Raw genomic sequence first — 14,399 nt, 5'->3', positions numbered from 1 at the left:
AGGTATTTGTGAGCCGATATTATTTGTTCGGCTTTTATGCGGATTTTCTTTTCCTTACACAAAGCAGAGCTGTGCTTACTCGCACTACATTGTCGGTCAGCGCACAACGCTTATACATAAGCTCGTTCGCTGGCGCTAGCATTAGGCGTATAACTTTCGTATCTATCTATCCACCAACTCGCGCAGTTTACTATTCTTCTCTTCATGTTTATTTGTTGTTATTTTTGTCGTTCCGTCGTCCTATTGTCTTTCCCCTTCTTGACATCGTATTGCCCTCATTACGCCGCCATTGTCGCCATCACGGTGTCGTCGCCGTCGTCATCACCATCTTCAGATCACGATAATCGTCGCCATGCAGCCATTATGAGAGTTGTTGTCTGCATCGTCATCGCGAAACCATTACATTTATTTGTGCTGTGGCCGATCACGCATACATTAAGAGGGTTTGTACAGAACTGGAAACGCTTTTCACCGTGTTGGGCACGTTGAGATTGGTCCGGGGAGCAACTACAATCTGAGTGAATGAGTTTAGAGCAGCAGCAATTGCAGTAGTCTGATTATTATTTTTTTACGTTATGTTCTTCTTGAATTTTCGTGGTCACGGTCCTTAATCAAATCTGTGACCTTGTGCTCAGCAGCAGATTGCCGTTAGCACAGAGCCATTGCAACAGCTTACTAACCTTCTTCTGTATCTAACCTAACGAAGCAGTGTTTTTAGTCGTCGACGGGTCTTTTACCTGTTACGTCTTTATCATAAACTGAATCTACGTCGGCTTTTTGTTTGGTGGTTGCGGAAACCACCAATAGCATGTGACAGCGTCAATGTATATACACGGTACTCTTGGATTTTATTAGGATAAAGATTATAGTTGCTACTAAATAAACCCAGAGTTTCTTTAACCAAAGAAAAACATTGTGCTTGTATTTTAAGCGTTTTTGTTTTTATTACAGCCGCTGAAGTCGCACCTTCTGTACCTGACACTATGGAGGACTTGAAATTGTTGGCAAAGAGAGAGCTCGGGGAAACAGAAGAAGTCAAACGGGAATCCTTAGCAGAGCTTAAGAAACTTCTCGATGGTAAGACAAATTATATTGGCACCTTGTTTAAACATGTTCGGTTTCAGGGGCATGCACACTTCTCAGTGTGCGTTCACAACGGCGATATTTCATTTTCATTGAGTTGTTCGTCTTCAATTTTCGGTAATGTTAAGTGACAAATGTGCAGGAAGTAATAAAAGGAGGTACCAGAATTATTCTTTGCATAAGTGGTCGGACCTTTTTCTCCCTAGCTGGTCGTTTTACGAAGAGTTCTTCATTCAAGAATAAATGAAACAGAAAATAACTACAATCATCGACAGTGCTTTAATGCGAATAGCATTTTTAGGGTATTACTCATACTTTCAGGAGGATTTCTATCTATCTATCTATCTATCTATCTATCTATCTATCTATCTATCTATCTATCTATCTATCTATCTATCTATCTATCTATCTATCTATCTATCTATCTATCTATCTATCTATCTATCTATCTGTCTGTCTGTCTGTCTGTCTGTCTGTCTGTCTGTCTGTCTGTCTGTCTGTCTGTCTGTCTGTCTGTCTGTCTGTCTGTCTGTCTGTCTGTCTGTCTGTCTGTCAACGAACCTCTTTGACGCTGTCATGGGTCACTAGGGGGGGGGGGATACAGGGTACGTGGCATGGGTTTGTACCGCATCTCAACGAATTTATTTCACACTGACTTGGAGCACGCTGTACTGTGTGCCACTCGGTCTGTGTTGCTCTTCAGTGAGTCTCTTGGGTTCCAATTTCGGTTACTGGGTATGTGCTAGTAGGTGTGCGTGTTCATCAATGAACGTCATTGACGCCAACTTCGGTAACCAATAATTGCCACTAGGAATGTTCCGCTCTATGGATGGATGTATGGATGCATGGAAAAACTTTATTGCGGTCAATTAGGTCGCACTTCCGCTCTACAATGACAAAAAATATCCGTTTAATTTCTTATATGCTCGGCCGAATCGAAGCCGCGCTGAGCGCGCATGTACCATCGGCGTCCACTTCACACGGTTTCCTCAAGGGCAGCAAACCAACGCTTTAGCAAAACTGTGCCACATATGCAACGGGTATGTGACACTTTTCAATGAACGTATTTCGTGCCAACGCTTTAGCTAGTTGCGCCATGAATGCACCAGCTATTTTCCGCTATTTAATGAGCCTCTCGCCAACTTGGCTCCCTGGATATGTGCCACAGGTTGTGCCGCCAGAGAGGAAGCAATTCTCAGCGTTCGCACGCACAGGCACGCCACACATCTCGTTGTGGAGGCCACGCGCGGATTGCTCGGCCGCGCCACTAGATGCCGCAGCGCGTAGAGAAAACAGCGTGAGGGAAAAGCCCGACTGCCAGATGACGCGCTTCTCAGTGCATCCACCAGCACGCCATTCAATTTGGAGGCACCGTGCTCTCTTTGCGGCCGCGGCGCCGGATGGTGCAGAGTGTTCGACGCATCAGTTCGAAGGGAGGAGTCCCGCAGTAGTACCCGCCTCATACATAAGGCGTTTCGACAGCGGCAATACGTTGTGTTGCTATATTGCTTCAATGCTACTCTCAACCGTCAACTCTCATGATAAGATGCATTCCACCGAAATTCTTTTAAAGCGACATCAACGTGTCGCAACTGCATACAGGTTCTCCTGAAGAGCATGCGATAAGACAATAGTCTCATGCAATTCGGAAATGCCAATGAATTCGGGAAGAGTTGGCTAGTGGCGCTACGTATAACAATGTTTCGGCTAATATTTGTGCACTGCTTGCAGTTAATGCCGTTGCAAGGAGCTGTAGATACGGGTGGCACTTGCAGTTATTCATTTTTCTTTTTTTTTTGTATGGTCAATCTGAATTACCACAGTGAGCATTTCTCTACAGCAAATGTGCCATTGTGATGCTACCATATTCCTAACTTGAATGGTAGCAAAATTTACGGGTACATGTTAAAACTTGCCACACCGGCTGTGGCAGGCTACGTAATTTCTCTGCGCGTATTCCACGAGAGGAACTTTACCGACTGTCTTTCCAACCCGCAGAAAACAGTCACCTGCACATTCCCCGAGATGACGACGTCCTCCTCATGTTTCTTCGTGCCCGAAAATTCAAGGTGCCTGAAACCGTGAGGACAATCAAGAGATATTTGCGTGCTCGCAGAGACATTCCAGAGTATTTTGACAACTTGACTCCGTCGAGCATTCCCTACCAGGCTGTCTTCAATGAACACAAGCTCATCATGTACGCAAAGGAAAGGGACTCCCAAGGGAGGGCTGTGGCGTACGTCAATTTTGGTGAGCAAAGTCACACGATCCGCTTGTTTATTGCCGATAATGAACATAAAAAATCAACGAAAGAGGTAGAGGTCTGAGGTCAGTAGAGGTCTGAAGAAATATTTGCGGCTGATCACGAAGGAAACGACGCTCTGCGATAGAACTTGTACTCTATCCGACATGTCCTCGCGAAGTTCAGTACGTTCAACACTCTTGTTGAGATATTTTAGTAGCTCTTACAAATTGTTGTTGATTTATTTTGGTGCAGCGCTATTGTGGCTGTCTATCTACAATGGTGAAAAAAATATGTGCCTATTTTTTGTGGCGGGAAACTATATCCGGCCCGTATAGAAGTCAGCCCTTTGAAGCAAACTAACTTATTATTTAAAAAATTGTGTCCTTAGCTGAAAGAAGTTATGTCCTAAGCATCTCACGGGTTATGCAATGCGATGTAGTTAGAGGAAGGGGAATAAGTTCTACATGCCTATGCTGGCCCCGTATCAACGTGACTGCCACGGCGACGCGTCGAACTCGCGACCTTGTTAAGAGTAGCGCTATGCTTCCATAGTCACTGAGCCAGCCTAGCTGGTGAAGCGGCTTTTATTATTCATATTGCTATTTTCACGTAATATCTTCCTCCGTTGATGATAACCACAAGACATCTTCGCCCCATACCAGATATGTGCAGGGTCCAAATTCAATGCGTCCAACTGGCGGAGAAATTACTACTAAAGGTTACATTTATTCTTTCTGATCACCACAGGTGCCTGGAATGCAAGCATATGTTCTATGGATGATCTGGCAAGGTGTGTGTTAGTAGCCCTGGAATCCGGCCTCCAAGACGAAGAAATACAGATTCGTGGAGGTGTAGCGCTTATAGACCTGAAAGGGTTCTGCGCTCGCCACCTGGTGCAGCTCACACCAAAGTTTGCCCGAAGGGTCATTATTCTTGCACAGGCAAGTGTAAAACACGTATTATTCACTGAAGAAGACATTTTCCACACTTACAAGCCTAGAAATGATCTCGAGCGTTCAGAGAATGCCCACGTTGATTTCTAATAACTGCTTATGACTTTCCTTTTCAAATATGGTAAAACAAGTCATGCGATAAACTATATCATTAAAAGAAAGGGATAAAAGTCATCACCCTGCAAAAATTATGACAGTCTCATTGGCGTCATTGTCTAATATTTTACATATTAACCATAATTGTTTATTGCAATTATAAATTATGTTACTCATTAATACAAATTACAATGAGTTTCTTTGAACGCGCCCGTTCCATGAAATTTAGAAAAGGAACAATATCAGCAATGTAGTTAAACATTCTAAATGGTGGCACGTCTATGCCGCTTGGTTTAACAGTGTGCCCTTGTCCGATTTTCAGGACACAGTACCTGTCCGCATCAAAGGGGTCTACTTCATAAACTGCCCACCTGTGACAGAGGCCCTTTATGGCCTTGTGAAATCATTTCTGTCGGAGAAGCTGCAGAAACGGGTAAGGCAACAACTGCAATGACGCCTACCACGATGTTGCGAATGCGTGCCAATGGCATAAGTCTTCGATCATGTTGAACCATTCACATGCGCTGTTAATATATATATATATATATATATATATATATATATATATATATATATATATATATATATATATATATATGGTTGTTCATAGGCTTAGGTGAATTCACACTAAAATTTTGAACTTCTCCTTATTCTTACGCTTTGCAGGGGTAGTCGAGATTCTGTAAATATGGTTAATTTTGGTGCACTCGAACAACATTTTCTCCGAGTTTTTTCTACCGTGCGCAAAGACGAAGCACGGGATTCCTCAGTATGCCCCCATTTAACATTTTTTTTTAAATACCGTCGATACAAATGTTCGCTGAAAATTTCTGGTGCCTATTCAGACAATTCATGAGTAACCACTAGGCGGCACTGAACCCGCCGCATACTGTGCTAGCAATTACTTTTTACAGCCACTCCGACTTGATAAACATAGACCTATATTTCTTTATACGATGCCTCGTGTTCTTACGATACCTCGAAATCTTGCGAGAAATATTGCATGTTCGTAATCGTTAGTATAACCGAGCCTGAGCAGGAAACATTGAGTAGTGTGAACAGGCAGGCCGTGTAACCCCATTTTCTATAGGTAATATTATTAACCCTATCGTGGGCCTAACATATAGTCCGCACTATCTATAAAATAGTCGGCACTATCGAAGAAAAGCCGGCACCTGCATTAGGAACGATATTACAGAGTCTACAGGTGGGTGACTTGACCAAATAAATAACAGAAATTTCGTAATGCTAAAGGATAACTACAGCAAACTTTCTCATATGTATTTTCTTGCCAATGGTTTCATATTCCTAAAAAAAAAGAACCGTCCTTACAAATCGACCATATTTCTCCAATAAGACGACACTTCATCTTGCGAAAAAATTAGGGTTCTGGTTCGTTCAAAGCTTGAATACGCCGCATCGATATGGGACCCTCAAGCTAAATCACTTATATCTGTGTTGGAAGCTGTTCAGAACCGTGCCGCTCGTTTTATCCTCCACAACTATGACCGCACATCAAGTGTCACACTAATTAAAGACACTTTGTCACTACCATTACTTTCATTGCGCAGAAACATTTCACGACTCTGTCTTTTTTTTTAATCTACAATCTGAATCCTGTTTTGAAAAGTGCTTTGCTCCATTCACCCACCTATGTTTCATCGCGCATTGACCATCCACGCAACGCAAAGTGGGCGTTCCACCTTGCAACAGTACCGCTCGCTTAAATTCTTTCAATCCAACTACGTCATCCGAGTAGAATCACTTGCCAGCAGATGTGACACTCGCCGACGATCTCCAGCATTTTAAGAATAAGTTCAGTGTCGGCGTTTCTTGTACATGACATGTGTGCCCTTCCTTTCGTGGTCCTTCATGAACTCTGTGTTGCTGATTTCTAGTTTTCCTTGTTAGTTCTTGTTTTCTTTTCAATTTTTTTCCATGGATGTGCACAATTGCTGAAATCTGTAAATCTGTGAAATCTGTAAAACTCAGTGCAGTGAGCTATATGTAATGCTGTGACCCACGAATGTATTTCCATTTCTTGTTAGTCGCCAGTTCTTGATAGTCGCCAAAAATAAGAATCAGGATGTTGGGGAGATGATTGAAGCAGATTGCATTAGAAAGGCGGGTGTGTCATGTGTCAGCGCACCTTCTGTTTTTCTGTCCTCCAAAGAAACTAAGTTTCTGAGCATGGCCACCTGATGTCAGCATTTCGCTGTTGTGACGTCATGAAGGAAAGTGTTCATATGATGCAATTTTGTAAATACACGATCATTTGGAAGTAAGAGCTTGTGTTGTCTACTCGCCACTTTCTCCTTGTTTGTGCGCGCTTGTTCATGATCTGCTATGCGTAACCAACTAGCTCAAAAGTCAGTGCTCTCGACCTTCAGGCCCACCTGTTTTCGTCCTTTTCGTCCTCAATTGCAATACACTTTTCATCATTGCTGCACAAGAATCTATGTTTACCACGCTGAGAAAGACCATTTGACTGTGGTTCGAGGTATTCTATTTGCGGTTACCATTTCGTTTTGACAGAAATTGGCTCGGTGTACACGCATTTATTAGAACTTTGAAATGATGGCGACATGGCCTTTCGAGCGCAACAAATAAATAAGCCCTACTCGTTAGCGAACAGCTAACCAACACTTTCATGAGTAGTTAACACAAATAGTATGCATGTAAACGTTGTAGGGAGCCTATAGTTACGTTAGCAAGACCACCATGCCTTTTCCTCACTTCTTAAAGTCGATGCTCTTTCCCGCCCAAACGAAAATGGTCCATGAAACACGACGCCTATTGGCCGGGTTCCGTAACTTGTTGCGAGTGATACGTGTCTCGATTATGAACACCCATGTCCGCCACAATGCAACCACTCAGAAAGTGATTGCCCCATGTAAACGTTATAGACAGGCGTCATCGTTTAAAGCACAATTAAGGACTTCCGTTACAGATTCCCGGTATTGAAATGTGGTCGTTTGCTTGCATGTCCTTTTCGCCCACAGTGCACAATGACGCCACCGCTAGTGTCCCTTTTGTCTTATTATCAGGTACCATTCGCACTTGTGCATTTGATGTGTGTCCTGCTTGAGGTTACTCTACTATGGTTGACATGTTATCTTTCTTAAGGTGGATGATTCGTTATTACTAGAAAGTGTTTAAGAAAGTACTAACGAAAGAACATGAAGGAAGTCGCTTCTTCGTAATATGGTCGTGCCGGGTACAGCACCGGAGTGCTGCCACTGTGCCGATACCATAGTACGATGGCAGAAAACGCGACTATCGAACGTGGCGAGTATGGATCCCTCTCGGTGCAGCTTTCCGTTAGCGCATTGCTAAAGAAGGAGCGGAATGGCACGATGGCGTCTCACAGAAACACGTTATTCCTGACAATTTTATTGATTTGGCATTGAAGCTGAAACTGACCAATGTATATTTAAGAATAAGGAAAACGACTTTGCGCACTAGAGAGCAAGCAGGGGCAGCATATATTTTAGCTGAGAAAGGCACTGGACTGGCTGAGGTGGTCTTAGTTGTATATGGCGAAACCGGTGCTCTATTAGAACAACATAATGGGCTCATCGGAAAGCAAAGCATATTCAAGGACAGTAGGGAAGTGATTTTCCTGGTGCGATTACGTAACTCAATGCTAAAAGATGGGACGAGTAGACGCAAGCGAAGGGTATAGATATCGTCTTTGAATAGTGGTATGCATAAGATAAGGTGATGACAGATGGCGAATGCGTTAAATGATAGACAGATTCGTATATTTTCTTGGAAAAAAATGTCTATGACGCGTTGCTCTTGTGTACGAGACATATTAAACACCTTTGTAAAAGGCGACGTGGGGCCCCTTTAAGGGCTCTTGAACATCTTGCGTGATTTGTATAATTCACTGTACTGTCTGAATTACTAGTTTTTTTTATCTGCCCTTCTGTTCAGTAGCACGAAAGGGAGTAACGCACACCGTCTCTCTCTCTGCCCTGAATGACGGTATGTTAGCATTTTGTGAACCACATTTACTTTCTTCACTCGCGTACAGTTTCCTTTCATGTTCACTTAGGAAAACAGTTTGTGCAATTATTTTGGATTTACGATTTGTTGCAGCTGCGTTTCATTGGAAGTGACTTGTCGGAACTTTGTGGAGACATTCCTGCTGAATTGATGCCACCAGAGTACGGAGGAAAACCGGAAGTTTTCGACTTACAGAGACAAGAAAATTTGTTCCTCGGGAAGGCGGATCACTTCGAAAGAATGCTGCGTTGTAGTTATGAAGAAAAGTAAACAAATTTTCAAAGCCCGGCTTGACAGAAGACTGAACCTACATTAGGTACATCCTAGTTTTACATTGGTGTCTCGTTCGCTTCATGTGTACATGTTTTTCATATAAACTACAAGCAAGAAGAAAGCTTCTCGCCCAAATGAAATGGCAAAGCAATGTTAGTGTTTCGATTATTTAAACCAACTGTCAATTGCCGTGCGCAAACGCAAAAGACTCGAAATGGTTGGCACCTATATGCATTTAATGTTAGATTTTTGTTTGGTGGAATTTAACGATACTGAGGACAACTAGGCAATGTCAAAGTACTTATACACTAAACGCATCTGCCTCTCGTCGGTATGTGAGATATACAGGGCGTTGCACTTTATTTCAGCCGAACTTTAAGAATATGCAAATTCTACGTAGCTGGACATAACCACGGTAATGTTGTTTTCCGTCGCTTTGAGACACCCAGATATTTTTTTTTGCATTCCGCCTAATTAGATAGTTACTCTTAATAATTTAATCAACATCAAGTATTGTAATTCCATGAAAAGTGTCAATGAGAAACTTCTAGAGCAACATGTTAAAGTCCCGATACAGCTTTCTGTTACTCAATGCGTGCTACATAAAAGTGTTTTTCCGAGCGTGAAAGGAGCCCCCGAACCGTCGCAAAGGGCTTGGAGCGACCAGTCGCGCCCCCAATATTGCGTGTATTAGCGGGCTTCTTTCACACTCGGAAAAACACCGTTATGTAGCACGTATTGAGCGACAGAAAGCTGTAGCGGCAGTTTTTCCTGTTGCTCTATCTAGCAGCCATCGTCGTCTTACTCGACCGCCTTTTATATATGGCGCCCTCGTGCCTTGTACCACGAGCTGCAAGGATAGAAAAAAAAATGAAAGAAGAATAGAAAAAATGATCTGCTGCGGCTCCTGGCATCGGTATGAAGGGTTCTCAGGTCTTTCGCTCGATGGCTCACACTTTGCTAAATTGGACCTAACCTCGGTCCCTATGCTGTACAATATTCTCATTGACACTTTTCATGTAATTATGATAATTGAGAGGTTCATTATTTATTAAGACTAATTACCCAATTAAGCATAATGCAAGAAATCATCTGAGTATCAAGCGACTGAAAATGTTACCTTGGTTCGTTCCAGCGGCATGGCATTTGCATATTTCACAACGAAGTTTATGGCTAGGCTTCCGTGGAGTTTTCGCGTCAGTCAACAAATCTGTGTGTGTTAGAACTGAGCTCCCAAATTTGATGCAAAATCGCTTCATTCTATGGAACAGCTTATACGTCTCATATTTTGGATTGCATTTTCAGTAGATTAGTTATGAATGAGCACCATTTTTAATATCAGTATACTCTCATGTAGATAGTTTTTTTTTTTGCTTCCTTACAGGGGTAAGAGCATTGCTTAAGGGAGTATGAGCCATTCATTGTCTTACGTAACGTACAAATTTCTCGTTGGGTAGACATATAAATGCTTACGCATATCATCACCAAGGTGATACGAGAATGCGTGCGCGTGCCTATTGTCACGGTGACCACCGATCCAGCTTCACAAAAGAGCCTTGCGGATTATTACGTTCTCCGGCATAAACAATCGAAGCAGACCACTTCTTCACAAACTCAACGTACTACCATTATTTTTATTTCTACTTGTATTTGAATTAAAGTTGTCACGATTTATGCATATCGTCACAAACAACTAACCACTGCCATTAAGCCTGTTTATTACACTAACCTCTAGTGCTAGATATGCGAGAAACCTAAATTTCAGTCTCCCTGCCCCTCGCAATGTCTACGTTCAGCGCTGGTTCTAATTTTATGGTGCGAAAATTTGAAATACGTTACCACTTGGCACTAAGGTAGCTAGAAATCTTGTACTTGCAGTGAAATCCTTTTTGCTAACAAACATATAATTACACGCGCGCTACTTCTTTCATCGTTCTTGTTTCTATTAATCTCAATCTTTGTTATTTCTAATAAGATGCGCTGCTAGTACATGGAATCAAGGACTTCCACTAGCTTAGGCTAGTGGCCCAACAGTTCTGTGATTTGCTGCTTTCATTGATATAAATAAAGAATCTTGTACAGTAAAAAAAGAAGAAACTAACGCTTAAGTTGGCACATCAAGGTCGCCAACTGCTTTGTCTTCCATCTAATAGGTGTCTTCCTCACAAGCCTCGAACCGTTACCATAAAGTGCTCTGGCCCGATGGGATGGGTTTGACAACAGTACAGTACTAGCGATGCCAAACTGAATGCACCCACACGATCACCCGGAAAGCCGCCAATCCTACAAACACCAAAATTTTAAGCAAACACATGACAAGACTGCCGTATAGAGAGAGAAAGGCAAAGGAAAGACAAGGAGATCAACCAGAGATTATCTCCGATTGGCTACCCTGTACCGGGGGAGGGGAAAAGGGATGCGATAGGTGAGAGAGAGAAAGAGTGAAAGAAAAAAGAATACTATATCAATGCTAGCCCCACTGTGAACCATAGCATAACAATTATAGTCGCCACAAACCACCATATCAATCTACCAAGCGCTACCGAAGCCGAAGTCCTTGCCTTCATCAAGAAGCTCTCACGCTTCTATCACGCTAGTGCGATAAAATATTAACTCGCATAGATTCGCACGGAAGTGCACTTTGCTATTCGCTTGCGGGCTTCTCTAATAAAGTGTCCTGTGCCAGGACTGGCTGGAATTCGCCATAATAACGACTGTAGCGTAACAGCCTTTTGTAAATACGGACTTAGGTTGTCTGTCCATGTCCGTAAACTGCGGATTTAACGGAGCAGTGAGTGAATTTCCTGATTAAGGCGCAGGTGCTGTGCCCGAAACGTCCAAATAACGCATTAAATTGGAAGCCGTCGGCTAAAATAATGGATTATAAAGGGGTGCAAGCAATGGATGTTGTTCAGGGACAGAAGAAGGACGAGAATGGCGGAGTTGCGAACGCCTTTAGCTCGAATGAGGAACTTGGGTCTCGTACCAGTGACACGAGTCTTCGCTTGTTTATTTAAAGCCACGACAAACATTAAAGCAGGCAAGATTTAGGCGAGCTGTATATTGTTACCTAAGAGTCCGGATGGTCAGCGGAGCAAAATAATAACGTACGCTGCTTTGCATGTAAGAAGTGAGTGTTGTTAATGACACGACAAATTTATTTGTACTTCTACTTGCGAATGAACAATAAAAAAGTGTGCCAGGGAGTGACGTTACAATGTCTGTATGATGTCCTATTCCATTGAAAAGTAATGGGACTTAATTTTTTCATTATACACATAAAACAGGCAAATGTGGTATGTTTTCGCTATGGTAGTTTTTATTTATTTATTTATTTCTAGTATCCTCAGGGCTTACATGAATCATACAGAGGGGAGGGGCTAACTGATACAGATAACTATACAAACCAGAAAACACAGTAATCAGATAGCAGAGCATAGTACAATGTGAAAATAACGCATGTTAGAGCGACTCAATAAGCATATAATAAAATCAGAGATGAAATATAATGCAGACGGATAATGCAGACGAAATATGAATGCGTGGTATACATAGCGGAAGTTAGAGTCAGAAGATAAGCACACATTGATAGAGGTTAAATCATAATAAAAAGTATACTGTTGGTAGATTAGGTAGGTAGTACAATGCAAATAACTTATAAACACTCCTGGTCAGAAGAAAACAGAGCTACTCCGCACGTTTAAATATATTAAAGTCAAGGTATACTAGATAACTTTAGTAGGTACCGTATGGAAGTCACTGGTGTTAGTAATACAGACTAGTGGATCCAGTAGGTGATTCCATTCTTGGCATGTTTTTGGATGAAACGAGTTACCATAGGTAGATGTTCTGTGGTATGGGATGTTCACTTTATGACGAAGGTCCAAGCGTGCAGAGGTAAAAGAGGCTGGTTCGATATAGCGAGATTTGAGCGTGGGGATTGAATGGTATAGCTTATGGAATAAACAAAAGGCGAGCGATTTTTCTGTGCTTGGTAAGGGGATATATCTTGAGGACAAGTTCCATGCTCGCTACGCTTGCTGTGCGCTCGTAATAGTTAAGAATAAAACGAACGGAACGATTCTGAAAATCTTCTAAGGTGTTAGTTAGTGTTAACTGATGAGGGTCAATATATGGTGTAGCGCGCATTTATTGTGGATACTTTAGCCTGTCTATTCAAGACAAACACATTAGGTGTTATCATAGCTCGCATTGAAAAAAAAAAAAACAAGTATATCTATCTGAACAAGAGAGTTCTGTTAATGATGAATAATAAAACAGCTATGACCGGATTACATGGATTGCCTTCATTCGAGAATGTTTTTATATTGCTTCACATCGTGATGCGCAGCTGTTCGAATAGCTTATTGAATACAATGTTAACGGTTAGTGACACTGCTGGATGTCTTATTTGTTCATATAAAGTGCAAATAATATAAATAAATATATATAATGGGAGATAAAGAGACAAATAAACCATACAAGTTTTGTTCTGCCGACGAAGGAAGATAACAAAATAGTGTAAGAAAATAGCGAAACTAAACTTGACGTAAAATTGAGGTGCGATCAGAGTGCAGCTGTGTAGCTACGTTGCAAGGTCAGCCAAAAAGCTTGCGCGCGTATAAGAGAGCGCATCTGCGCAGTGAAACTTTTTTAGTTAAACCCCTCTCCATTCCAGCGACACGTTTAGGCTTTTCGAGGCAAATATCGAAGGGTTGTGTTACTGCGAGCAGCACTTACGATCTAGGACAGCTAGTGGGTGACTCGTGCACGTTCATTCGTCATGCTTTCTTAAATACACGGCATGACGAACCGTAACAAGAAACCGCTATCTGAGTAACTAGTTTACGAAAGATCCACAGTTTCAAGACGAGCGTTCCAACCACTGCGCCACGGCTGCTAGCACTGGCGAACAAATTATTGACACATTATTAGATTCTCCTCGCACATCGGGCAAATAGGCAGAATGAACACTTACATTAAAGTGGGGATTTACCAGAATTTAGAAACAAACATAATATCGTTAAATAAGTGTCCGATGCCTGAAATGCTCGAATTAGCAAGCCCTCAAGCAAGAAGGCTAAAACGCATATATTAGCGTTACCCCGTGGAGGGCTCACCAACTGCTTGAGTTTTGCACGTCCTAGTTGCCAATAGATGGCATTACGGAAGAGTTCGTCTGCTGCTGCTCGCAGACAATTTCTCAGGCAGTGAAGGGGAAACTAAGGAGGCAAAATGTGCTCAAGTTAGAACGCTCTTGAAAAAAATCTTCCACATACTCGTCCGTGTTAGTTTAAGCTAAAAGCAAGATAAAACAGCAAGATCTTAGTTGGACAGCAACATAAGAGAAAACATATCAGTGAGGGTTAAATCCGACTTATTTTGGCCTGAGAAAATTCAAAACCATTGCAAGTGGAACCTACGCTGATTCAGTATGCGCTTCAGAAAACTAAGAGAGCTCTCAAACGTTGCCCGGCTACTTGGCGCAGTACCAGAGTGCAGAAGCTTCGGCCGTGAAGCTCTAACTTCGCTGCCAGAGAAAGTTGTCCGCGAGCATAGTGTACTAAAATAGTGTCGCGGTAAAGCGTAGGGTTCTGGCTTCAAATATTGATGGTAAGAATGGTAAGCGAAAGAGGAATCGAAGCCGGCAGGGTCGCCGCTTTAGAAGCATGTGGAAAGTGAGTATATTTCTTCACAGGCATCGTGTACACTGAGTACTTCAGGGTGCACCGGTCCGT

The 14,399-nt window shown here is 42.3% G+C and overlaps 1 protein-coding gene across 1 annotated transcript; it reads left to right on the top strand.

Annotated features, from left to right (window-relative positions):
- The first annotated feature begins 955 nt into the window (after window positions 1-955).
- On the top strand, window positions 956-8,669 carry LOC142577919 (alpha-tocopherol transfer protein-like). The gene is made up of 5 exons (XM_075687358.1): window positions 956-1,077; window positions 3,082-3,333; window positions 4,076-4,269; window positions 4,700-4,810; window positions 8,482-8,669. The coding sequence occupies exons 1-5, from the start codon at window positions 984-986 to the stop codon at window positions 8,656-8,658; spliced, it is 828 nt and encodes a 275-aa protein (XP_075543473.1). The 5' UTR covers window positions 956-983; the 3' UTR covers window positions 8,659-8,669.
- Window positions 8,670-14,399: the final 5,730 nt, after the last annotated feature.

The sequence above is a fragment of the Dermacentor variabilis genome, chromosome 4 (genome assembly GCF_050947875.1).
Source record: "Dermacentor variabilis isolate Ectoservices chromosome 4, ASM5094787v1, whole genome shotgun sequence".
NCBI classification, from domain to species: domain Eukaryota; kingdom Metazoa; phylum Arthropoda; class Arachnida; order Ixodida; family Ixodidae; genus Dermacentor; species Dermacentor variabilis.
Note: the sequence above shows the minus strand (reverse complement) of the source record. Positions and strands in the feature narration are given on the sequence as shown.

What these genes read in the sequence shown, in the direction of transcription:
- LOC142577919 (XM_075687358.1), top strand. Translation starts at nt 984, where the DNA reads ATGGAGGACTTGAAATTGTTGGCAAAGAGAGAGCTCGGGGAAACAGAA. An exon ending in TGTGGCGTACGTCAATTTTG is followed by an intron (nt 3,334 to 4,075) that starts GTGAGCAAAGTC and finishes TGATCACCACAG; the next exon opens with GTGCCTGGAATGCAAGCATA. An exon ending in GGGTCATTATTCTTGCACAG is followed by an intron (nt 4,270 to 4,699) that starts GCAAGTGTAAAA and finishes TCCGATTTTCAG; the next exon opens with GACACAGTACCTGTCCGCAT.